The sequence below is a fragment of the Thalia democratica genome, chromosome 1 (assembly GCF_965202585.1).
Source record: "Thalia democratica chromosome 1, ktThaDemo2.hap1.1, whole genome shotgun sequence".
Lineage (NCBI taxonomy): Eukaryota > Metazoa > Chordata > Thaliacea > Salpida > Salpidae > Thalia > Thalia democratica.
This window is the reverse complement of record NC_139165.1, coordinates 60,712,567-60,740,372: the sequence shown is the minus strand read 5'-3', so window position 1 is coordinate 60,740,372 and position 27,806 is coordinate 60,712,567. Positions and strand designations below refer to the sequence as shown.

Here is a 27,806-nt window from a genome sequence, read left to right as displayed (position 1 = left end):
TAACTTTTGAGATATTTTATTTTTTGTAAAAAGTTTCCGATACAAACGTATGGACCGCAAGTTTTTCGGGGTCAATTTTCTCGAAAATTTAAAAATTCACTAAAAATCTATCTCCTCCTTCATTTTTCAAGCAATCTTCTTCAAATTTTCAGGAAATGTTCCTTATATTAAAAGGAAAAACTTTACTTTAGAATTTTCATAATGTAAAAAAATAAAATTTTTATCACAAAAATTAAAAAAAAAGTCTTTTTTTTTCAAAAAAAAAAATTTTTACAATTTTTTTTTTAATTCCAAAGTAAAGTTTTTATTTTATAAAGATTAGACTGTGAAAGTTTGAAGAAGATTGCTTAAGAAATGTAGGAGGAGATAGATTTTAAATACAATAGTCTTTTTTCGCTGTTTTAGTTTTCTCTTCCCATAGGGAACCTATTATGCGGCCCGATTTTGACTAGTCATATCTCAAAAAATAATTTGAATTTTTTAAAACGATAAAAAGCATCTTGAAGCTTAGAAAAAACTTTATAAAATAAGACCAACTTGTAAAAAACATGGCTTACCTCCCCCCCTATGGCCTTAATGGGTACTATATGAGTAGGAATGTACTCTTTCTCAACCTTACTTGTTTTACCACGATTAGCACCGTTGAAATCTTCTGTAACATTTTCAGGATAATCAGTACGTTGATATTTACATTGCTCTCCTGTGAGTTTGGTAAACGTTTGCGCCAACCATGGAAATCGTTTGTTTCAATACTCTTGACACTGGGCTGTACACCCTAAGAAACCTTTTTTTTCTCCGAGTCAGTCTCTGTGAGCCATAATTTTCTACCATAAAATGATCATGCGGAAGCACCTCCATCACCACTCTACTTATGTCCCATTTACGCGGAAGGGTGCCTTTAAATTATACTAAAAATATTAAAAATGTTTTTATACAGTTTATGTATTTTTACTGCTTTATCTTAATGAATTTTATCGTCGTTTTAGTCATGTAAAAAAATATTTACTTATGTTCTGTTGAGCTGTTCTTTTAACGATACAGTGTTACTAAAGTAAAATCCAGCAAATGTTTTATATTCTTATTAAGAGAACTTTGATGTCACAACCTAATCTGCTTTTACTTCTTTCTAAGTAAAAATACTTTTATTTCGTGATAGTCAAAGAATTCCATACAACATTAGGGCATAGGGGGGAAAACACTATTTTAAAAATTTACTCTTATTTTTGGCATAAATAGGTTTCACTTGTTAAAATTCAAAGTAACTTCAAACTATAAGCGATAAAAGTTAGAGCATTTAATAGGTTCTCTATAGGAGGCGCAAACTAAAAAGGCAAAAATAGACTATTTCACTAAAAATTTATTTCCTCCTTTAGTTTTTAGTAATTTTTTTCAAACATTTCCCAGTTATTTTTGATAAACTTCAAACAACTTGTAGGAAACATATTTTTTTTTTTACTTTTGTAAAAAAAAGTTAAAAAATTAACAAAAAAATTTGTTTTCCAATTTTGGCCATAATTTTTTTAAAGGCTATTTTCAACTACGTCTTACAAGTTTTTTGTAATATTTAAAAGTATATTTCATGAAAATTTGAATTAAATTGCTCTAAAAATCAAGGAAGAGATAGATTTTAGTAATTATTTCAAAATTCTGAGAAAATAGGCTTTAAAAAATTCTAATTCCATACGGTTGTATAGGATTTTTTTTTAAAAACTTACTATATCTCAAAAGTGAATTGAATTTTTTTTGTTCTATAAAAAGTATCTTATAGTGGATACTCTACGCTTAGAAATAAGAGTCAATAACAGTTTTTCTAAAAGATGTTGCACTCCTCTATGCCCTATGTTATTTTTTTATGATATATTGCACTTGGCTACATTTAAAGCATAAATTGCAATAGTTAGTTACTTTGGAATTGAATTTAACTTTCTGAATAAACAGCTAATGGTAGCACACAAACCTGCTCGAACTGATGAACGAATGAGAATTGAGCAGGCTGGAGGGTGTGTATTAAACTTTGGCGGATGGAGAGTCAATGGACAACTTGCAGTTTCACGAGCTATTGGTACCTTATTACTGTATATTACAAGTTATAGTGCTTTTAATTAATGAGAAGCTTTTAAAAAGTAATTATCAGATCAACTAAGAACCATTACATTTTAAATGTTAATAGATTAAAAAATATTTAAATTTTATAATTATAAAATCAAGATTTTTTAGGCTGAATGTTTAGCTATTTCTATACCTTGTACTGCGACACAATTAAAACTAGGGATACCGTATTAAATTTTAGGACTATAAAGCTGCCTTTGATGTTTTTTGTCGACTAGTTTATCAGCCTCAATTAAATCCCTATCATTTAGGAAGTCATTCATTTATCTTGTTGTACCTCGAAGGGAATGAACTACTGACCTTTATATAGTACAATAATAAAAGCTGATCTGTAATAATATCCCGTACAGGGTTGCCAAAAGACCTGAAATTTGACAATTCAGACTAAAAATCCTGGAAAAACCTTTTGAAACAAACAACCTGGAATTTTGCACAATTTTTAACATGTCAGTAGTAAAATTTTGATTTGACACAAAAAATCTATCATATAGATCAGGGGTCGGCAGGCAGTTGGTGCTCGCGGGCCAAATTTCAAGTTTCAAAAATCTTAGCGGGCCGCATTTTTAGTTATATTTAAAAAAACTTATGGTTTTAGTTTTAGTAACAATTTTAGGTTACTTTTATTCAGTTTGTTATTTTAATTTGCATTTAGCTACACATAGAATACCTATTTAAATTATAAACATTTATTGGAATGAAATTTACATTGGCTAATATAATTAAGTCTTAATAAACTGTGTACTATTTTAAACAGTTAATAAGTTTAACTTAATATTTTTGTTATTTTACTTACAACCTAACTCTATAAAAACCAAGCTTGAATCACTTAACGGGTCATTTTTATACATATTTTTTGTTACCAACCGCTTTTAATATTTAAAAAAATATTAACCGTTGAAAATTATTTTTGCCTTTTTAATAGTTTGTACTCTTTAAAAAGTTCAGTAATTAGTTTACTATAGAAAACTAATATCTATTTATATTGTAAAAGTCTAAAACAATTATTTTAATACAATTAATGTTCGAATAGCTTATTAGTAGTTTATTAGTCTTTTACATGGTTGTCACTTTAACACTAAAAATGTCTGAATTATATCAAACCAGTCTAAGTTTAATAAAAGTTGGAAAAAGCTAAAAACTTGCTGTTAATCAAGCTTATATACCTGATTAAAACATCATCATTATTGAAAAGTACAAAATATATAAGTAGCCTACAAAAAAAAAAACAATAAATAAATAAACTAAACTAAAGTCAAAAAAACTATTCTGAAAATTCGAAGATTTACTCAAAGTACTTGAAATAAAAGCTTCACACACACCTGAGTTTTTAAAAACATCTTAAACAGGTTTAACGTATTCTGAGTTTTCAAATTTTTAAACAAGCCTGTTTGTTTGGCCAGCCTGTTTAAAATAAAGTTCACAAAACAAAGAAATAACAAAGTTTATTGAGAGTGAATTAAATATATACAGCAAAAAAAGTATTGTTATAAGTCAGCTTGAAAGGACAGTTAAAGTTTCTTAAATATTTATAACGAAGATACAAAAATTTATTAAGCCATTAATGAAGTTGTGTAATAAACCCAGCCTGGTTAGGGTTGTTACCTTCAAGAGGAAATAGTTTTGCTTCTTTTTTTAGCAATACATTTTGAGCTTTAACTCTAAAACTATCTGAATCACTCATAACAACTTTTATTACAAATTACTAGTAGTTATTACTGCTAAAATTAAATACCAAATTCGAACAATCTGTTATCAATTGTTTTATTAAACCAAAATCAGTATATAACATACGGTAACTCAATTTATAACAACTGATAACACAAATCAAAACAAACATAAATAATCTTTAGCGCCAAATTAAAAATTAGTGTTGTAAAAATTAAAATCAAAAATAACAAAGGACAATTTGTTACAGTATAAAAACTTAATTTTTATTCAGCATTATATAAATTCTTTATCCCCAATAAAAGTATTGTATTTAAAAATGGTAAATGTGAAATATAAGACGAACTATAAGAATTAAAAACGTTAGTTAGGAGTCATTGCAATAAACGAAAAAATAAAAAAAAACAAATTGCTTAAGCCAGTTTTAAAAAAAGCACATGATTATCTCCAGTAACTACAGACTGATCAGAAAAAATGTCAAGGCATTTTAAAATTACCAAAAGTAGTTACTAAAATGGAGATACGGTTTAGAATAAAAAACTTTTTTAAAGAAATTGTGTTGGTTGTAGTAAACGATTTTTGTTAATTTTAATGTCAACAAGAAGTGGTGTGGAGGAAATGTCTGAATATTATAAAGACGCATAAATCAAATTAGACTTTAATTTATCTGTTACGATGAGAGCACTTATACAACAAATAGTGCTCATCTGAGAATTTTTTTTAGGATGTTTTTAGTAATTTTGACATTTGAGAACAATTTATAGGTTTAGTTTCAATGCAAAGCACAGTGATAGGTAAATAAATTTTAAAAGCAATGGTGCAATGCACCATTATTATGGGTGTTGATCTTAAGTTTTTGTTACTGGAACTATTAGTAAATACATTATAGTAATATGATTTTGTTTTAAAACTAGATTTTGGACTTATCTTTTTTATCGATTAACTTCATTTAGTAATAAACCAAGAAAGATTATGTGCAAAGACAACAACTTTAATTTTTATGAAATTAACAATTAATGTTGTGAAAACTGTTTTGAAAAATAAACTTTACCACCGACAGTTTTGAAATATAGTAGAAGAAGCGGAAAGTCAATATGTTGTCCTAGTTTACTTTTGGCTTGTTCGTTGCTTAAGTTTTTGCTTGATGTTAAAAAGAGTCTACAAATCAAGGAATGAAATAGGATCTTTGTTGGAAGTATAAATATAAATGTTACTGTGTACCAAAATAAAAACTATTGCAGCTACAAGACTTAAAAAATAAAGTATATTATAACTAAAACCAAAGCTGTAAGTATAAAAAAACACACATCCTAAGTTTTGTTTACCACTCTTCAAAACCAAAAAGCCAGCATGAGTGACCAAAAACTAGTTTGATAATTTAGATCTAGAATAAAAAAAGCAACTCAGCTAAATATTAAAAAAAAGCCCAAGTTGGTCTGATATTTGAAATATGTTCACAACTATGTCTGAATTTGTGGCAATGTTAAGTTGCTTAACTGCTTGAATTTGAACTATTTTGATTACCAACTTGTAGACTTAATAAATTTGCCATTCCTAAGTTTAGTATATTTTTAGGATTTTTCAAAAAAATAGCATTTGTGTATATTAGTATGCAAACAAGAGAAATAAATATGATTTGCCAAAACATATCGTTAAAATATTTATAACTTATACCTATCAAAAACTATTTTTATATATGTCATATAAACTGTTTTAAATTAGTCTATGTACAAATTAGATTTTACATCTAGAAGTAAAAATAATAATAAATTATACTTCAACTAAAGTTAATCTAACTAAAAATTAATTAAAAAGTTGAAAAAAATGGTTAATAACATCCATGTACATTGATGTGCATAGTAATTAATAAAGTGCACAGAAAACTTCTAAAAACAAAAATGTGTCAAAACCAAAACTAAATTTTTATTATTATGTTGTTTTAGATGTTTTTGTGTACTTTCAAATACAACTTATAGTTGCAATACATCTATATAAAAAACTTAGGTATAAATTACATGTTAAACATAATACTTAAATTTTAAGGAAAAAATATTTAAGTTAGTTACTGTGCATTACTTTTGTACACAATGGAAACATTTGCGTTTAGTTTATTTACTAGATAAGTATTATATAAACAACTTACTGAATCCAAGCACTTCTCAAACTCTTTTTTCAGCTAATAACTTGCCGTTGTAATAAAAAAGTTATTATGAAACTGATAAAAAATTATTGGTTGAATGCTCTTTTTTACATTTTTATCCAAAGCAGTAAATTATTTTAACTGTTTTAAAATTTTATTCAGGGACTTAAATCAATATTAATCAAATTAAACTGAATTACCGATAACAATTTAACTTAAACTATGTTTTTGCTTAACGGGCCATATTTACATGCTCGCGGGCCGCAGAAATTTCTCTCGCGGGCTGCATTCCATTCAAAAATAAGACGTGCTCGCGGGCCGCAGATTCACCCTTCGAGAGCCGCATTTTGCCGACCCCTGATATAGATAAACAATTTTTGTCATCATCAAAATATTTTTTACTACAAAACACATTTAAAGTAGTTTTACAGTGTTTTTTTTCAATGTTTTTATACTATTTGACACAGTTTCTTACCTTAAACTTAACTTTAAACTAAAAATAGACCCAAAAATATGTACTTTTAAAAACCTAGAGAAAATTTGCCAAAAGCATTTGGCAACCCTGTCCGTCTTAATTCAATCAATTTATATTCCATGTGTTCAATATATATCTCATAACAGCAAAATTCCCTATGTTAAGCGTAACACATTTTTTCTCTTTTCAAAGCAATTAATTTACCATATGGTCTTGGATCTTATAGTCCAACTAGCCTCACATTATTTCTTGGCAACCTCTTGGAAAGTACCATATCTTCCCAGATACCATTTATTGTAAGAGAAATGGATACATATAAGGTCAACAGCTAAGATTCAGGAAAAGAAGAGTGACGAGGATCAAGGATTCTTAAGTAGCTTAGGCAGTATCAGATTATAGTCAGGAAGAACAGAGAGTAATTATATATATATATATATATATATGAAATAAAACAGGCAAACAAATAATTCTTTTGATTGTATAACTTTTATTTTATTTTTTCAAGTTAATAAACAAACCTAAACAACATTGTACTATTTATTATTTGAAATTAGTTAACATTATATAATTAGATATGGTAAAACTCAGAAATTAATCAAATAATAGTTTATGCAATATCTTGTAAAATTCTAAAATAAAAAAGTTTAGTTTTTGTTAAAAACTATCTAACATTTTATACATTTATTAGTTATTTATATAGACTTAATAATTTAAAGCCTTTAACATTACTAGCGAAAAAAAGTCTATTTTTACTAGTATTTATTCAGCTAAATGTGTGAAATTTTTTTTAGTCACCAACAACCATAGTTGCCAGATTTCTATCAGCAAATCACCACACAGTTACTTGAACATAACACTTTAAATTAAAACAAACAAGTTTATTTATTTTTGAGTGCTCTTTATTTCTGATTTATTTAACAAGGCCATAATTTAAAAGTTACACAAGATATTCTTTAGTTGATGATGAAGAGCAAAAAAAGATCTTCTTAGGCGTATTCAAGGGTAGTTTTTTGAAAAATCTAATTTGAGGGGACCATATTTTTTATTTTTTGAAAGGAGGACCTTATGAAAAAAGTTTGGGAAACCCTGGTTTTAAGGGGTATAAAAGCACAACTATGTACGTAATGTATTAATGTTAATATTAAGAAGTAAATTGGGGAGTTAGTTTTCAAATAAAAAAGTTAGAATCTAAAGTAAATCAATTATTAAACATTAAATTGTTTATTATTATGACTTTGTGAACAAAGTAGTACACATTTTTAATAAAGCTATTTTTCTAACTTGCGATATATTAAGAAGTCTTATAAATAACGCTTCTTAAAAAAGCATAGTAGAATTAGATTGATATTGAAATTTAGTAAAACAATTATTCTAGAAAACTTTTTAAGTAGATTGAAAAGACAAACTTAAAGCTGAAAATTAATTGAATATTTAAAATTATAACTTACTGTTTAACTGAACAGGAGATTATGAGTTTAAGCCATACGTATGTTCGGATGCAGATGTAACAACGTATAAAATTAGTTCTAATGATGACTATATTATTATTGCTTGTGATGGATTTTGGGATGTTTATAAAGATAAAGATGTCCCTAAATTGGTAATTCTTATTTAAATTCTATTGTTGGTCTTTTTTTAAGTAAGATTTAAAAAAATTAAGCTATTAATTTAACTAAAATTTTTCATTTAATATTTAAATAATAAATTCATATAACTTCAAACAACAGAAGTTATCGAAGCTATTAATAATTCATTTCTAGAAACTAAAATGACTTATGTAATAAATTAATATACAATATAAGAAAACTTCTTTGGAGTTATCTGCTGAAATTTAACTATGTAACTTTGAGATAAAAATATTTTATGGTATTAAGTATGTTTTATTGACAATAAAAAAGTATATCCTTAAAAAAAGTTGATTTAATTTTTTTTGAATTTTAAACTTTATGTTTTTGTATAAAACTATTAAAAGTCTTTAACGCTTAAAATTCTTTACAGACCTAAGAAAACTTACTATTAGTTTATTAAAGCGTGCCACTTTTAAAAATTTGTAAATTGTATAAAATTTGTAAACTTTAAAAATTTCTTAACATTAGTTTAGATATCAACTTTTTATTGTTTTTGAACTTTATAACTAAAAATAAAGTAGACTTTTACAAATATATTTAGCATGCAGTGTATTGATGACCTTATGCACTTGATAAAAAATGTCGCAAAGAGATATTTTATGTAGTTTTATACAATTTCAAATTACTATGACAAGAAAAGTTTTAATATATCTACCGTTATAGATTTGAGAACAAAATATTTTGCGCTAGTTAGATATTCACTTTTTTATAAAACTGTAGGTATGGGAGTATTTATCTAAAGGAGGTGAAAAATGCAATATTTCTCAAAATTTGTGCACACTAGCTGCTAAAAACGGGTCTCAAGACAACATAAGCGTTATTGTTGTGTTTTTAAGAGAAAAAATTACTTCTGAAGAAGAATTAAACGATGAGTTATCAAAAATTAGCATTAATGAAGGTTTTTTTTATAGTTATGTCACGGTTTTTAGTAGCTGAGGTAAAAATAATAATATTGACTAAATACAAAATTATACGATCTACATTATCTTACGCTATTAATCAACTAGTTTTCGTGTCTTAAGTAAGTATATTTTACTTAATATAAAAAATACATTCTTGTTTTATATGTTAATTATTATACCATTTAAGAATTACGATTATTTTTGTTTCTAAGAGCTCCATAATGTTAACTTAATTATGGTTTTACTTTTTAACTTGTTTACAAATTTTTCTTAATTATTTTTAGTTTATTTATTAGAATAAAATTAATAAGGGCATAGGGGTTCGACCTTGATTTTTGCAAGTTGATCTTGTTTTATCTGAGCTATCAGACATTTTAAACCGCGTAAGAAAATTCAAATTAGTTCTTTAGATATAAACGATCAAAGTCGGTGACCTCAATAGCTTCCGAATGGAAGGCACCAGGGACGTAGCTTAGTAGGTTTCTGCAAATCTACAGAAACGTATACTTATGTGCGAAAAAACTTGCTTTTATTTCAGCTTGAAAAGACTCTGCTGTCTTAGCTTTTAGTATTCAATTATGCTTAATTTTGCACTCCTGAGAGATAACTTTTACATATATGTACTCTTTAGCATTTTTAGTGTCGTAAAAAACATGAACGAATTAAATACATCCAAATTGTAACATTTAGGGCGTTAAAGCTTTATTTTGTCAAAAAGCTGCAATACAAAATTGATTCTAAAGGAAGCTGTAGCTTCAAAAATCAAAATCATACAATTTTATGTTACAAAAATTTGCCTAACTTGTTGTTACTATGGACTACGTTAAATGTTTGATTTTCAAAACAGTATAAGTGTTTTTGAGTTAAATGGTAATTTTTAATGAAGGGTAGGACTTTTTAACTTTTTATGGGTAGTTTTAAGTATTGAGTACTTTTAATTGCCCCAATTTTGCAAATAAAAAAAGTACCCAATATTTTGATGATGTCATTAACTTTACTTTGGGTAGTTATTAAGGTTAAACTTTGTAAAAAAAAATAAATTTGCTGTCTAGGCCTATGATAAATTCACTATGTTTACTTTTCTAAATATAAAAATAATTGTATCTGAAATAAAACAATACTAAACATTTCACTATGTTAACAAAATTAAGGAAATATAATTTTCAACCTTGATATTTTTTGTTTAAGTTACAATTTTAAATTCAACCACAAATTAAGCCATTGACTTTGAAAATATTTCTTTTATAGATCATAGATGACTTTAAGTTATCATATTTTATAAAAATTTCATTATTTTACATGTAGAAGTAGTTTAAAAATTACAGATTTTTTGATGATTCTTTTTTTTAAACACTAAATTTTTTCAAATTTTTTAATTTCAAAAGTTCTAGGTTTTTCCAGTTTTTGTTTAAACTGTCAAGTCCCTGGATTCCAGGTGTTTTGGCAACCCTGCTCAAATTTTAAGGAAGTATTCCTTTTAATATTTAAAAAATAGTAAAAGATGACAATTAAAACCTACTGTACTCTCCTATTTTAATGTTTTATATCAAAAATTTCTTTTGGTATAAAAAATCTGTATAAAGATACTTGTAATTTAGATTAAATTTCATAAAGTGACATCAACTTATAATAAAAGTGATCTACACCCTCCCTGTACCCAAGGTGGCTCCTAAAGTTTTTTTTGAAACTTCTTTCATTTTTTCAAAATTATTTTTTTTTTAATTTAAGTCTTATTTACTTTTCTAGACAAAATAAGTGATCAGAACTTCAAGTCATTCTAGGATTTTATATAACATTCCAAGATTCCCATAAGCATTTAGGTTTGATGGCCACCCTTTTAACTTTATTTCAAGCTATAAAAAGGTAGCTTTTATTGAAGTACATAACTGATGTATAATTAGTTCAAAATTTTTTATGAATTAGATTCATCAATAAACTATAAAAGAAAAATTTTTTAAATCATTTTTTTTAATTTGTGTTTGAATTTAAAGTTGTAACTTTATGTTAACAAAAAATATTTCTATAATTTTGTTAACATAGGTAAATGTTTAGTATTATTATATTGATTTATTTCAGATATGATTATTTTCATATTTTGTAAACTTAAATAAATGAATTTTTCATAGGCTTAGACAGCAATTTTGTTTTTTTTTACAAGTTTAAGCTTCAAAACTACCCAAATTAAAGTTAATGACGTCATCAAAATATTTGGTACTTTTTTTTTGCAAATTTGCTGCAATTGAAAGTACCCTATATTTAAAACTACCTATAAAAATTCTTACCGTTTAATGAATGTTTTCTTGGTTTACACAAGTGGCAAGACATAAAGAGTCATAGGGGTGTGGAGCAAATTAAATTGCCTTGTATACAGTTAGCACTCGTACCTCAACATTCCATTTTTGATGTATTAACATAACTGCATTTTTTCAGATTAAATTCAATAACATTAGAGGTAGTTTAAATTGCTGTGTTCCCGCCAGGACGTTATCACGAGTTATTTCAGATGTTTTAATGTTTGCAGATTCGTAACTTTTTTGAGCTAGCTACGTCCCTGGAAGGCACAAACGAAAAACGCAAAAAAGACTATTTCATAAACAATATATCTTCTCCTTAAATTTCTTGACTAATCTTCTTCAAATTTTCACAGAAAGTATATTATTAAATTCTAAAAGGATTTAACGCAGGATTTTTTTTTATTTAACAAATCAAAATTTTTATTAAAAAAACCACCTAGTTTTTTTTGTTTTTTTTTTTCTTATTTTTAAAATCGCAACGTAAAAGTGTTTGAAATTGTAAAAAGAACTTTTCCAGAAAATTTGAGATCGCTAGCTCAAAAAATGAAGAAGAAGATAGATTTTTAGTGATTTTAAAGTTTCCGGGAGATTTGACCTCAAAAAGTTTGCGGTCCATACGTTTGTATAGGAAACTTTTACAAAAACTACAATATCTCAAAAGCTGAATAAAATTTTTAATTCTTTAAAAACTGACTTGTAGTTTGTAATTGAAGCTTTCTTATAAAAGCCAATGTTATTTTTGTAGAAAAATGTTGGACCTCCCCATTATGCCCTTTAATTTTATTTTAACTTTAAAAAATAAAAATAAAAAATAAATTTTTGTGTTTGGAAAAATCGGTTTCAGTTTTATACAATCCAAAAACAAACTAGTTATAGATTATAAACTGTTCAGAAAATATCTATCGAAGCTCAAGTTTCCCATAATCTAGCAAAACACTAGATTGTTTGCTTGAAATGTTAAAGGTTAAAACTCTTTAATTAGTTTTAAGTTTAGTTTACTCCAATGATTACTTATTGGCAGATTTTTTAAAGAGCTATGTAAAAATTTAAATTAAAGTTTGTTCAAAATTTTTAAAACAGTTATATTGCTTTATAGTAAGATTTTCTATCGGATTAGATTAGTTTACTAATTCTTAATAAAATATTATGTCCAATATAGCATTCAATTATACTGTTTTAGTGATACTAAAACAAACCAGACTTTTTTTGGTGACTCAGGCTGTTTTTTTTTTAAAGTCAAGCAGCTTTGTACCTTACAAAATATAAGTGTACTTATTAGATACTTGTGGAAAATAAGTCTGCTATACTAACAAGCTGACTATAATCATTCAGGGTCGCCTCTCATTAGGGTAACTTAGGCTAGTTTAAGGTTTATAAAAACTTAGGCTACTTCGAAGTATTTTCCGTTTGTTTAAATGACTATTAGTCACCCTTTGTTCTTAAAAATATTATTTTCATATTAGATAGTAAGTCTTTTTTTATTTTAAATTTTATTACTCTTATCACGACTTAATTTTCAATGTTGAAAAATTGTACTAAAAAAAAGAAAAAAAGTTAAAAGAAATTGTAGGATATAAATTATACTGAGGGTAAACTATGGAACTAATTTCATTGTTATAATGGTAGATCTTGTTGTAATAACAAATTTTAAACGGTTTTTAGTATAATTTACTGAAGTAAAGCGACCCGCGATAGTCTATGTCGAACGAATGCGACCCGTTATGTACAAAAAACTGATACATCTAGTCCACTGAATAAACAAATTTTCTGACACTACTATAACGCATTGAAAAAAGTTTACAAAAATGCTCAAATATTAAAAATTATTAAAATTTAAAGCAAAGGATGTAATAAATGAGTATTGGGGTGTCACGAGAAAAAAATACGAAAAATTACTATAGTATAACTAATCAACATGATTTTATTAATCCATTTAGGGAAAACATATGCCAATGAAGTACAAGTTTAAAATTTACCTTTTCATTTTCACTGAGCGTTTTTATATCTTTAACAACAAAAAAAAAATTATAAACTTACAAGTGACATTATTTCAGGGTTGCCACTTTACCTTGAAAAGCTGGAATTTGACAATTTAGGCAAAAGAAACCTGGAAAAACCTAGAATTTGAGAAATTTTGAAAAAAAAACTAGAAAAACCTGGAATTTTGAACAAAAATCGCTAAAAAAACCTGCAATTTTGAACAATTTAAACACTTTAAGTTGTAAAATTTCGATTTGAATCTAAAAATCTATCAAATAGACAAACAAATTTTGTCATCATCAAAATATTTTTTTTGTTAAAACCACATTTAAAATAGCTTTACATTATCTTTTCAATGTTTTTATACTATTTAACACAGTTTCTTACCTTAAACTTAACTTTGAACTAAAAGTAGACCCAAAAATATGTACTTTTAAAAACCTGGAAGAAATTTGGAAAATCTGGAAAATTTTTTGAAAAAACGAGTGGCAACCCTGTTAGTTACAATTTCTAAAAGTGTCTACTGTAAACTAATTTATGCTTAATAGGTTGCTTGTGTCTTTTCAGGAATTTTTATGTTACCAGTTAAGTATGATTTTGAAGTACATACCTTTTGTTTCTACAAAAAAATTGACTGTTGCTTTTTTCTTAAATTAGGTTTGGTACATCACTAGTTTAAAAAAATATTGCTATTAGTAAAATTCAGGCATGCAAAGCTTGTTCACAGGATTAACTTATAGTATACGCAGAATAAAAATAACAATTAATAACAAGTTATAAACCATACAGAAACTCGCTACTTTAAGAAAGTTATTTTTTGCTCTCTTTACTCGCTTCAACTTTAAATATAGTGTTTGGATGGTTATATGACACCATTTAATGAGATCATCAGACATATTTTTCTTTAATTTCAATATTTGTGTTCCTAAGGTCACGCCTACAAACTTCTTCGTAACGTAGTCTAGGTTACCGATGTAAGCATAGTTTTTGATATTTGGATGTACCTTATCTTTTTAACATGACCGATTCAATGAAGCTTGCGTTATTTGAGTGTTTCGTAAATGGCAATAAAGCTAGTACGTTTTGGCACTTTTTTATTAGTAATATTTTTTAGTCAACTAGTTCTGAGGATATGACAGAAGAATTGTAGATTGAGGCTTTTACTTATATAGATTACATATAAGTAGTCTATTACATGTAGTCTGTATGTTATCCAAAAAAAAATTGTTTTTAAATTTTTTTAAAGGTAACGAAGAAATAAAAAGCAGTGGAAATAAACAAAGTTCAACAAAACACAAAGATAAAAGTAACAACATAGTAGGTTCAAATGTAAATGTTGACATTCTTATTAAAGGCAATAAGCTAGAGCCATGTGAAAAACTAGAAATTCCTCATAGATCACTTTACAATTATATAGTTAGCAATAATAAGGTGAGTCAATTTAAATAAAACAAAATTAAACGTTTATGTTTAGCTTATTATTATCTTTATAATAACTGTAATACAGTTGTTTGTCATTAGAAAATTTTTATAAATCTATTTATTTTAACTAGATGGTCTGTTTAATTTTTGCGTTTTTTATACGTAAAGTCAAAGTTGTTTTATAGTTAGTTTTAAGTGGTAAACCAACATAGTTTTAAAACAATTTGTATCTCAAAAGTTGACCTAAAAATTTAATTTTGTTTTACTAACATGAATAAACAAAATTATGTGTTTTACTACTTTTATATTATTTTACTTTTATTTTGTCACTTATTTATATTAAATTTAAAAAACTAGTTAAAAAATGAAAGTCAAAAAAAAGGATCCCTTTTAGTAACTTAATTTTCAATATTTCTCAACTTAAAGAAAAACAATTTCGAAATCTAAAAATATTTAAATGTCAAAGTTCTTTAACTTAAATCTGTACAATATTTATAAGTTTTAAAGTTTAGTCTAAATAGATTTATGCAAATTATATATTTTATTCGCGACCGGTTTCGGTGGCAAAAATTACGACCTTTTCAAGCAAAAATAAAATATTAAACTGCATATAACAATGTTACTTATTTATACTGTTATTTAAAAACTTATTCATGCGTGAAAAATATAAACAATAACTAAAATATTGCATATTCGAAAATTCAAGCATGTCAGAGTATAATAAGGTAAAACTGGTACTAGTTTTTAAAAAACAAATTGAATTAATATTAATATAATAAGTTAAAGAAAAAAACTAAAAAACTGAATTCAGAGTTTTTTATAAGTTTAGTTTAATAAAAACTAATAAATAAATACTATGACTTTATTAGACATTTCATATTAGTTTAAATCTTTTAAAATATAACTACAGGGTTGCTAAAAAAAAACCTGGAGTCCTGGAAAAACCTGGAATTTTAGAAATTAAAAAAAAACCTGGAGTTTTGAACATTAATCACTCAAAAAACTGGAAAAACCTCGAATTTTAAACTCTTTTTTACATGTAAAGTATAGAAAATTCGATTTGATATGGAAAGTCTATCATAAAGATTGAAAAAAAATTATATCATTAGTTTTATTTTTAATTAAAAACACATTTAAAGTAGCTTTACAGTATCTTTTTAATGTAGTTATGCTATTTAAAACAGTTTTTTTCAACTTAGGGGAATAGGGGAGGGGGGTTAAACACTTTTTTTTGAAATTTGATCTTATTTTATATAGTTACAAGTTAGTAAGCTACAAGATGCTTTTTACAGATTTTAGATATTCAAAATTATTTTTGAGATATAGTCGGTCAAAGTCGGAGGCAACAATAGGTTCCTTATGGAAGGCGCAAACTAAAACGGCAAATAACTAGAAATCACTAAAAATCTATCTCCTCCTACGTTTTTTGAGATAACTACCTTAAATTTTCAGGAAATGTTCCTTGCAATATTTAGAAAATACTGTCTGACAAAATAAAAATAAAAAAATTGAAAAATTATACCAACAAAAAAGAAAAAACAATTTTTTTTTGTAATTTTTTATTTTTTAGTTTTTTTTAATCTTTTCCGACATAATTTTCTAAATATATTAAGGAACATTTCCTGAAAATTTGAGGTAGTTATCTCAAAAAACGTAGGAGAAGATAGATTTTTAGTGAAACAGTCTATTTTTGCCGTTTTAGTTTGCGTCTCCCATAAGGAACCTATGCCCTTAAGTTTAATATTGTGCTAAAAAAAGACCAATAAACTTTTTTTTAAGCCTGGAAGAAATTGACCAAAAATTTTTGGCAACCCTGTAAGTAATCTATAAAAATTTTTTCAAAACAATTTAATTTTAGTTTTTATCAAGTTTTATTCATAATTAAAAGTGTTGATGTTAGCAGCTTTATTTTTGTATTACATGACTAAACTATTATAACTATTCAAAATACAGATTTAAGCCTTTGTTAACAAAAGATCCTAGCGAAACGACTTCACTGGAATATATAATAATAACAAATTATACAGTATCCTTCTTTTATTACACTAGCACATGTTTCTGTGTGTTAACAGATTAACACATTTCAACGGAGCTCTGTAAAAATATAAATACTGTAAGGAAAGAATAGAAGCTAAAGTAGGTAAATACATGTGTTCATTGAAAATAAAAATAATTGCTATAGATTTTTATAGGTTAATGGTTAATAAAAGATAAAGTACTTAATGTTTCATGTAAGTAGTTTATATTATAATTTGTTTTTTTTTCTATTTCACTTTAATTTATTTAATTTGGACTTAATAGTTACAAATATTATATAGTTTTGTAACAGTCGGATTTATTATTAATATTTTATCTATTATTAACCAGTAACCTATAAATATCTATAGAAATTAATTTAATTTAAATGGACACATGTATTTACCTACTTTAGCTTCCATCTTTCCTTACAGTATTTTTTTACAGAGCTCCGTTTAAGTGTGTTAATTCGTTAACACACAGTAACATGTGTTAGTGTAATAAAAGAAGGATACTGTATAAAATATTATATTGACAAGTTTAGTTAGTCCTATTATTGAGGTTTATTTCGTTACTAACGCACGTAGTTTGCATATGGTTGTACTTATAGTGATTAAAAGTATATTTATATCTCCGTATTTCTTTTTTTCTTTGAAGATGTGACAGTTTTTCAGAACTCCGTTGAAATGTGCTGTTCATAGTAAAGAGAAACGTCATTAATTTTAATTAACTAAATACTTTTTAATATTTTTTAATTATATTCACATGAGCTTGTTTGGTTTAAGTCTTTTATAAATACAACATTAACATCGAATTTATTAAACATTGCTTTAAAGTATTCAAAAATAGTACATTACTATATATATACCCGGGTAACCATTTAACCTTAATTCTTGGAAAGTTATGGAGTTTATTTTGATGTAGAAGTATAAAAAAATACCTAGAAAAACTTTGAAATTGATCATTTTTCGAAAAGGCTTGAATTTTAAAGAGTTTTTCTTTGAAACATCATTGAATTTCCTTGAATATTATTTTTGATCTATTTTTTGTAATTATAAATTAAAAAATTAAAGACTTCAATAATCTTAATGAATCTATCTGTAAACAGAAGGAAACTTTAAAAAAAAATATTCTAAGGCTTACAAAATATTATAGCGTTTCGTTCACAGAAGTTTAAATGTAAAGTTATTTAACTTAATGATGCTGGGAACTAATATAATTGTACATTTTATTTTTAAGGTGAGTAAAAGCTTATTTTATTCGTAGTGGTCATAAGATTTATTTACCAGTTTTAGTTATTATTTTTTATTAGCTTTGTTATATGTTTAAGTATAATTATAAAATCAAGGTAAGCCTTAATGTCTCCATAAATGTTTATTCTGATGTTTAGGTATTTGTTATAACAGAGTATCTTAGTAATTAAATGAAACATTTTTAATAAATAAATTTGTAGACTAATAAATTGGTGATTTCCTCCTTGGATACAATTCGAGAACTTTGATTTTTACTTTTTAAATTTTACTTAAAAAATACAATACTAATCTTCAAGACGTGAATTGAACACTACATTTAAGATATCAACAATAAAAAAATGGAAGACATAAGAAAATTAATTTAACTGTTACCTAAAAGACATTCCACTACCTAACCAAAATACAAGATGCTACCTCCAAATTTATCAACAGGCTGAGATGGAAATTGTTTTATCACAATAACGAAGATACTGACACAAATAAACGTAGAAAAAAGATATTTTCAAAGGTTTTAGATTAGTGCCGGCTTAGGAAGAGCTTAAAATTCTTTAAAAATGATCGTTTTAACATGATAAAAAAGATAAAGTTCAACTACTACAAATATCATTTCAAACAATCAGAAATAAAGATCTAGACAAGACTACTAATTAAATTATTCTATTTGCCGATAAACAAGAAACCTGTACTACACAAACCAAAACCAATATAAGAAGCTTATAGTCAATAATGTAAAAATCTCAATTGAAAACTTCATTAAAAGTATAAATTCTGAATCGCAAGAGTTAATTTATGAAAGAAAATATAAAAACTAATACCAACAAGTACAAACTAAATCCGCAATCTCGGACGCTTTTATCACGATAATTGATCAGAAAAAGAACTTTCCCTTTGACACATAATGTAGGTTGTTCTGCCTAGACAAAAATAAGTTAGGCAAACTAAGGATTATGTTGGAAAGAGCCGTAACCGAAGGAGGAAATGAAACAAAACTAGTACAATGTAAAGTTTGAGATTAACGAGTGGTTTGACAACAAAACAAAAATCATAAACTTTGGCATAGTCATTTGAGCATAAATGAAATTTACCTAAATAATGCAATTAGTTTCGCTAAAACTTACACCGCAATTGAACATAACAACATAAAAATATTCAAGCACACAAGTAAAACCTTGCTAACCAACAATAAAACATGGACTAAAAAGATAATAACAACCTATTCGATGTGCCCATGGGTTATATTTTCGGTGCTGAGATATGTGACTTGATAGGGTTGTATGCGTTAGACAATCTAAAACACATTTAAAATATCAATAAGGTAGGTCTGTATAGGGACGATGGCCCCGCTATAATCGATATGTTGGTCAATCGATATAATTGAAAACTGATGTTGGTGCGACAACATAAAACGTTTTGGACATAACTTTGAATATTGCTAATAAAGATCATAAACCATACAAAAAAGATAACGCAAAAATAAAATACGTAAATAAATATACTAGAACCCTAAAATTATGAAGAAACACCTACCTACAGTGATAGAAAGAAGACTAACCAAATCATTTAAAAACAAAAAAAAATCACGACTTCGTATGCATATACCAAAACGCCATAAACAAATAAAATTTTATGTAAAAGTTAAAATATAACGCTATTGAAAATGAACAAAAAAGAAAAAAAAAACAGGCCAAGAAAAATGATATATTTAACCTTCAATTTTGCGAATCAGTAAAGACAAATTTAGGTAAAATATACTTAGAACTTATAGACAAATATTTCAAACAAAGCAGTACTTTAAATAAATTAATAAACAAAAACAATTGAAATTTTTTTTGCAGACGTATGAGTAACATAAAATGCACACAAAAAAAAAACTTTGAGCAACACCAAAAGATAGAAATACACAAGATGTAGTGCCCCAACGTACAATTACCCTCTTGTCCGCCCACATGAAACAATACCTTATCAAATATGTTGTCTACAAAGTAACAATAACAACAAAAAAAAGATGAAAAACACTATATTGGCATTACAGTAGGCACCTTTAAAATCAGGTGGTATGGCCACAACAATGGCATAAAAATCATCAGAAATAAAGATACGGAAATATCCAAAAACATATGGGAATCAACAAGCAATAGAATTTATTATAGCTTTAAATGGTGAATTTTACATCACATCGGAAAAGCAAAAAATCCTGAACGAATCTGCCCAACATCCGAAAAAATGGAGATAGCGATTGCCGATAGAAGATAAAGTTTAAATAAAAGGACATAGTTACTTTTTAGATCTCTCCACTTCAAGATGTTTCTATTTAAAACTTAGGCCTTACAAATAATATCAATACACTAATAATAAATATGCATCAACTTTAATTTCTGTAAATAATTGTAAAACTGATCGCTTGCAAACATATCTGTGTTTCAATTTAAATACATAAGTACAAACCTGATTGCTCAGAAAATTTTTACAGTTTTAGCTCGTATTATAGTATAGTTACGTCATAATAGAAAAAAAAACATAAAAAAAAACTTACAGTATTATCAGTTCAGTTGTTAAAAATATTTTTTAATATTCAATTGCAAACTTTCTTAGTCCAGGGTTGCCACACCATCAGGAAAAGTCAGGAAATTTGACAATAAAAAAAGGTCAGATTTTGTCAGACCAGTTTACAAAATTCCTTACTTTCTAAAGCCTCAAATAGTAAAAAATTATATAAAAACCCTTTAATGTCAGACTAAAATTGCAAAATTTTCCTAGAAATTTACAAAATTATTTAGTTTTCAATGCCTTTCTCTGGTATAAATTAATAAAATATCCTTTATAAAGCTGCAAAATTTTTCTATTAACATAACATCTATTAATTATTAACTACACTACTTGAACAAGCAGTTTTTTTATGCTCTTTAGCATTGATGATCTGTGGCAAGAACTGTAAAACTGTGATATATACACAAAAATTTTCTTGCATTTCTTTAGTTATGTGATATCTCTTATGCAGCCTTTTTTGACATTGTACCAGAGTACCCAGCCTGTTGTTGCCTTTATGCATGAGAACATTTTGTGCTTGGTAATTAAATTGATGTGCATCGTTATGAAAGACGTGATAGTTACGAACCTCAGCTTAACCAGTTATTTGAGCTTGAATTAAATGATCAAGCTTCTCTAAAACCTGCCCTTGATCTTGGTTGTGCTGCAACCAATTAGCTTGCAAATTTGAGGCAAAAAGACCTAGTTGAGGAACAAAAGGTCTTAAATTCAACCAAAAATATACATTATTTGTTATAAAAGCGGTTGAAAATCTCCGGAGCATAATGGCTATTGGAAGTACATTTATAAAAAATATGTCATACCTAAAACCGCATCGCCTTGAAAAAAATAGGAGTCACAATTGTTGTTAAGCGTTTTGCCAACATTCCAACATTGTGCACTCCTTAACATAGTAAACAATGTGCTCCAATTCTGAAGGTGATACTAGCATTGAACTATTTAAAACTTTGGTAAATTTTCCAATGAATGCATTAAATTTCAAAAGCTTCAAGCAAAAAGAAAGATTGTTTGGGCCAGTTCTATTTTGAAACATTAAAATTTCCTGCCAAGTCTTCTATCGGAAAGTTGTTGCAACCATCATTTGTGTTGCACAATGACCAGGCTGAGGTCTAACTAGATAAAGTATTAAAAAAGTTCTGCTTGAAAACAGTATGAAATGAGAAATGTTTACATCCAGAAGAAGGGTTAAAGAGTATAAATGCATACATTACAAACTAGAACTGTATCAAGTTAGAAAATACAAGTATTTTGCGGATAGAGCTGATAATTGCAAATACAATAATCATACACAGATGGTTCAAGTGATGTAATGGAAGTTAGATGATTGAATTCATCAAAAAACTGTTGTTTTAACCTGTATAAAAATAAGATTGGAAGATTTATATAGTTTCAAGTGTTTGATTATGTATTTTAGAATGAGTTTAAATTTAAGTTTAGATTTAGAAAAGTCAAGAAAATTTTAGTTAAAAGTCAGGAAAAATCAGAAATTTTTCTCAGTTTCATCTGTGGCAACCATGCTAGTCATAGTTAATATGTAAAATTAATTGATTTATATATGATCTTTGAATAACCCTAAAATTGAAAACATTTATTTATTTATTAAATTTATTTGATATTAAAAAAACTATATTTGAATGATGTTACTACTCGAAGGGTTTTATTTTTAATTTTGGTAAACTTTTGACCAATTCACATTTTATTTTTAAACAACATTAGAAAAACCGTAGTTTTGCATTTTTTTTTATCAAATTTCATATAGCAAGTTTTTCTTATAGCTCCACCCACCCAAATCAGATTTAAGTGGTTTTTATTAGCATTCATTTTTATTATATTTTTTAGTATAATATTTAAGTTGATATCTCATATAAAGAATTTAAAATGTAAAGTCAGAATCTCTATTTATCTTAAAATCTAAAAGTTATTTGTAAGTGTTAATTTTTTTCATGTGTTATTTAGTATGTTTAGTCAATAGCTTAGTAAAAAATTGATTTTGTGGGAACGGGTATATTTGCACGAAGACACTTTTGCACTAATAGACATTTTTGCATGAAGACGCTTTTGGACGAGAGTCAAAAAATAGATAAAAAACTAAAATAATTAAAATTTTAACTAAAAAAAAAAAAAAATAAATAAAAATAGAAAAATAAAAAAAATAAAATGAAAAATAAGAATTTACCGACCGAGGGTAAGGGTTAGGGATAACAGTGATGATAAAAACATAAAACAATTAAAAAAAAAACAGCAAAAAAAGTATTAAATTAATCTATAAAAACACCAAAATAAAAAGAAAAAAAATTACCGACCGAGGGTAAGGGTTAGGAGTAACAATGATAGTAAAAATATAAAATAAAGGAATAATAATAAATAGAAATTAAAAGAAAACTAAAAAAAACTACTTAATAAAAAAAAAAAGGGCCGAGAGTAAGGGTTAGCGGTTACAGTGATAGTTAAAATAAAAAAGTAAAACAAAATCAATAAATTTGATTTAAAAATAAGACTAGTTTTAAAAAATTTCAATCCGTGCAAAAGTGGTCCTTCGTGCAAAAGTTTCTTCATGTGAAAATGGTCCCTGGTGCAAAAGTGACCTTTCGAGCAAATGTATCTTCGTGCTAAAGTGACACTTCGTGCATATTTGACACCTACCCTGATTTTGTAGCATTATTAAAAGAAAATTTAAAGTTTTATACCAAAGTTTATCAGATTTTAACACAGTTTTAATAACGATTTTGTAAATTTTAATCAATGCTTTCTTTGTACGAAATTTAGATTTAAAACTTTTCTAGCAGATTAAGTGTTTATTAGTAAACTTTTCTTACCTTTAATGTATTTTGTTAATAAGTATCCTAAATAGTTTTATTCATCGCAGCGTTAAGCTTTTTTTTTACTAGTTTTCATCATTTTTATTATGTGTTTAAATATAGTTTCTAAACTTTAGCTAAGCCTTAATGCTTTCATAAATGTTTATTTTGATTTTCATATATCCTTTATAACTGAGGATCTTAGTAATAAAGTGAAACATTGGTTTATAAATAAGATCGTCTATAAATATATTTATGTTATTACTTAAAACCTAGAGTAATTGCATACTTTAATTTAAGAACCTTGAAGAAAATTAGAAAACTTGGAAGAAGTTTCCAAATAACCTGAGATTACTATGACTATTCTTATGTATGATTGTACTAAAAATTTATTTTTAATTTATTTTAATTCAAGCTTATATCCTATTTGTGTAAGTTTTAATCATGAGCTATTTTGTAATTTTCACATTTTAATTCAACTATTAATTTCACAGCCACAAGAAATTCTAGCTACTTGTTAATTCGTCAACTTGTAAGTTTTTATTTATGTGTTTAAAAATTAAAGTTGTAATTAGTAACGAGCACTACAGTTTATAATGTTTTTATATGTTTTTTTTTTTATTTGTCTTTTGTTCATCTAACTAAATTACTTTGGTAACTAAAATGAGATAGTTTCTATGATCTTTTACAGTATATTTAGCAACTAAGAATTTAAGATAATTTAAGCTAATATCAACATAACTAAAAAATTAAAACAGTTTTTATGTAAGTATTATAACGTACTTTGTAAAAAAAAATAACTGTTTTGAATCTTATCTATATTAAAGCTTTAGTCTTTAACTATTTTTAAACTTGAAGGTATTTTTTTAGAATATTCTATTGACTTCAGCTTAGGAAATGATTAAATAAAATCTATTTCTGTGCCTTCGTATTTTTTAAATATTTTTTAATTTTTTGTTATTTTAATATACAAAAAAAATCTTTTGACAATTTAACTTTTAAGAAGTATAACAGTACTATATTTCTCTTTACAAGCTTTTCTTTGCTTACTAGTGCATTAAAAACATAAATATATTATTATACGACTTATAAAAATATTTTACTACTAATAGTTTAAATTATAATATTTCATATGCCTTAAAACTTTTGTCTATAGTATCAAACGTTATGTATACAATATTTTAAGAATAATGTTAATATTAGCTAAAATTCAAATTAGTTTAAATGTAATCTTTTTTTAATAGTTGTATGTTATATTGTATAACAAAGTTAAAAATTAAACATTGCATACTTTTTTGATAGTTTAGCAGCTATTTAGCTATCAAAAATATTATTATTATTATTATTTACTAAGCATTCCTGTATTTCATTCTTCGAGCTTATTAAAGTTTTTCAATTTGTCACCTTAAATTTAAATTTGGTACAAAAACTTTAAACCAAATTGTTTATATCAAAAACACGAAAACTATAATGAAAAAAATTGTTTAGTCTGTGTTCAGTCAATGTTTTCTAAAAACAAATTAACAGAAGTTAGAAAGTTAATGCTCGCTGGCCATATCCTCTCGCTAAGCAGAAATCTTCTATCCGTAACATTTTTCAGCTTAAATAACTTATTCATTGAAGACCAAATTTAAACATTTTATTACGGATGTTTACAATTTCGCTAATAATTTAATTTTTAGTTAAACAATGCTTAGTTTTATTAAATAGTGCTTATTAAATTAGTATATTATTTTTTTTTAGTTTAATACATTAGAAGTGCTGTGGTCCGCGAAATATTTTTCTAGTAAATGTGACACCTCACTTACAAAAGGCTGCCTATTTCCGGTATAGAACAAATCTTGATTACAAAGTTTTTAAAGATTTGTACGTCATAAAAAAGGGAGTTTAAAACGGGTCGTATTTTTTCAACTATTTTGTACAATTTTTTTTAAAGTCTTTTTACGAATATTTTTATATAAAATTGTTCAATTTCTTAAAACTTAAATTTTATTAAAATGACTTAAAAATTTTGTTACAACTGTTTTAAATGCAAAATTTCAAAAAAATTCCCACAAAAAGACTAAACATAGCTTTATAACTTTTTATGGGTATCCTTTTGAGTTTGATCAAATTATCTAGTTTTAAACTTAAATGTTACTTGTATAACTTAAAAATGTTGTTTAAACTGTTTTAAATGTTTAAATTCAAAAGGATACCCATAAAAAGACTAAACACAGCTTTTAAGCTTTTAATGGGTATCCTTTTGATTTTGATCAAATTATCTAGTTTTAAACTTAAATTTACTTGTTTAACTTAAAAATTTTGTTTACACTGTTTTAACGTTAAAATTCAAAAGTATACCCATTAAAAGACAAAACATAACTTTAAAACTTTGTATGGGTATCCTTTTGAATTTGTTTAAAATATCTTGTTTTAAACTTAAATTTTACTTGTATTACTTAAAAATCTTATTTAAACTGTTTTAAATGTTAAAATTCAAAAGGATACCCATAAAAAGACTTAACACAGCTTTTAAGCTTTTAATGGGTACCATTTAAGTTTGATCAAAGTATCTTGTTCTAAACTTATATTTTACTCATATAAATTAAAAATCTTAAAAACTCAATGGCATTTGATGCACGTTTGATTTTCAATAAGTTATTCTTTGCAACTAATTCCATGTTTTGTAACTATTTAAAAATGCTGCTTAAGGCTTTAAGTATATTATGATTTAAGACTTTTGTTAAGGTGTATTTTTATTAACTATCTTGCCTTGTAAAATTTTTTCAGTATATAGTTTTATGCTGAGTTAAAAAAAACTCTACAATTAAAATTTAATAAAAATAACTTTGTTTTTGCAAATCATTATCTTTTATTTAAAAACTGTTCTTATTAATTTATCACAGAGGCTTGAAATGTAAAAAAGAAAACAACTTTTAATTATAAAAAGAATTCTGTGCTTTCCTTAAGATTTGTTTTTTTTTTTTGTACTTATTTAAATAAACCATGAAATTAAAAAAAATAGTGGTAAAAAAAGTAATTAAATAATTCAATCAAAAATAACTTAGTTAATTCTGGCATATTAGTTGATTAAATTTACAGATATGTCTAAAATAAATTAAGTAAACAAATCAACAAAAATAGCTTTACTTTGATTGCTTAAAAATTGTTTTAAAATAAATGCTTGGTTCAAAAGTGTTATAACTAAAATTACTTGAACAGCTTTTTTCCGGTGCATAACTTACTAAAAATATATAACAGAGTGCATTTCATTTTGTTTAAATTTATTTAAGTACTTTCAAATAGGACTCGTCAGAAATTGTTTCCTACTGGATTGCAATGAATACAAATTGAAATAAAATTATACTGCAGTTTAAAGTTTTAAGATATAAAATGACGTAATAATCAAAAGTTTAAAATTAAATAAGTTCTAATGCTAAACAAATTTGGTATACTAATAAAACTCGGTAGAATTAAAACAATCTAAATAAAGAAGCGATAAAAATTTTAAATTAAAACTATGCTTAAAAATAAAGTTTAACAAGAAACTAATTACTTTAAAATTACTAATATAAGGATTTAAAAAGTCTAGTTTGGGAAACGAACTTTTTCTGCTTACATAAACTGGGCCTTAAAGATTGAATACATAAGACTTCCAGAATATGCAATTGAAAAGAGTTCTCCGCTCTCACTAAGACTGAAAAATTGTCCTTTTTATAATTTTTAACACACTCAGGATTGTCCAACAAATGTTGCCCAATCGCCGAGAAGTATTTTTTCGTAGGTTTCTCCGCACGACCATCAAACCAGCTTTTCAAGATTTTCGGAACATGCTGATCGATTCTTACGTGAAATCTTTGAGATGTTTTTCCCACGTAGTCACTACCACAGTGACAACTAAATTTATAGATGATGTTACATTTTTCATGGGTGGGAGAAACATCTTTGTAAATTCCATTTAGAGGTCGATCAGTATACAAAACTGTTCTTAAATGAACAGAGCTGAAAACTTGGCTTATTTCCTCTGAAATTTTCTTAGAAAACCTCACAGAAATATTTCCAAGGTAAGGAAGTTTTAAGTATACTGGACACTTCTGAGGGCCAATAATTTTTAAAGCTGTTGAATTTCTAGCTCTTGTGATAACTTTCGAAACTAAGTTACCTGGATAATTAAGGGAAAGGAAAGTGTTTTCAACTCGCCTTCAAGAAAGCAAGGAGAACAAAGTCTGGTGAAACGCTTCACCATACCCGTTAAAACTCCTAACTTCTGTTTGACTGGACCAATAGATGCCCACGGAACATATAATGCTTCTGAATTTAATTTACGATGAATTTTAGTTAAAAGTTCTCCCTCAACTGATCGTTGGACACAAACATCTAAAAAGTTTAACGAATTGTTGTGTTCTTCTTCTTTTGTAAAACTAAGATTTTTGTGAAGATTATTAAGATCATTAAGAAAACTGGAGCTCTCTTGTCTATTTTCGAACATAACAAAAGTGTCATCTACGTATCGAAGATACATGAGAGGCCTTTTACAGTTCAAAAATAACTTACTTTCTAGGTAACTGTTTAACACTTCAAAATACTTTCCTTTC

General features: G+C 26.1%; 1 protein-coding gene across 2 annotated transcripts in view; it reads left to right on the top strand.

Annotated features, from left to right (window-relative positions):
* The window catches only part of LOC145835261 (protein phosphatase 1E-like), a 40,341-nt gene extending 14,927 nt beyond the window's left edge, over positions 1-25,414 (top strand). The window contains exons 6-11 of one of the 2 annotated variants that reach the window (XM_082942842.1): positions 1,939-2,062; positions 7,853-7,989; positions 8,738-8,915; positions 14,440-14,624; positions 23,724-23,761; positions 24,973-25,414. In XM_082942842.1, the coding sequence (XP_082798968.1) occupies positions 1,939-2,062; positions 7,853-7,989; positions 8,738-8,915; positions 14,440-14,624; positions 23,724-23,750 (651 nt within the window). In that variant the 3' untranslated portion in view covers positions 23,751-23,761; positions 24,973-25,414. Of the gene's footprint in view, positions 1-1,938; positions 2,063-7,852; positions 7,990-8,737; positions 8,916-14,439; positions 14,625-23,723; positions 23,762-24,756 lie in introns of both variants that reach the window. The other variant, XM_082942836.1, reaches the window with a different exon arrangement.
* Positions 25,415-27,806: the final 2,392 nt, after the last annotated feature.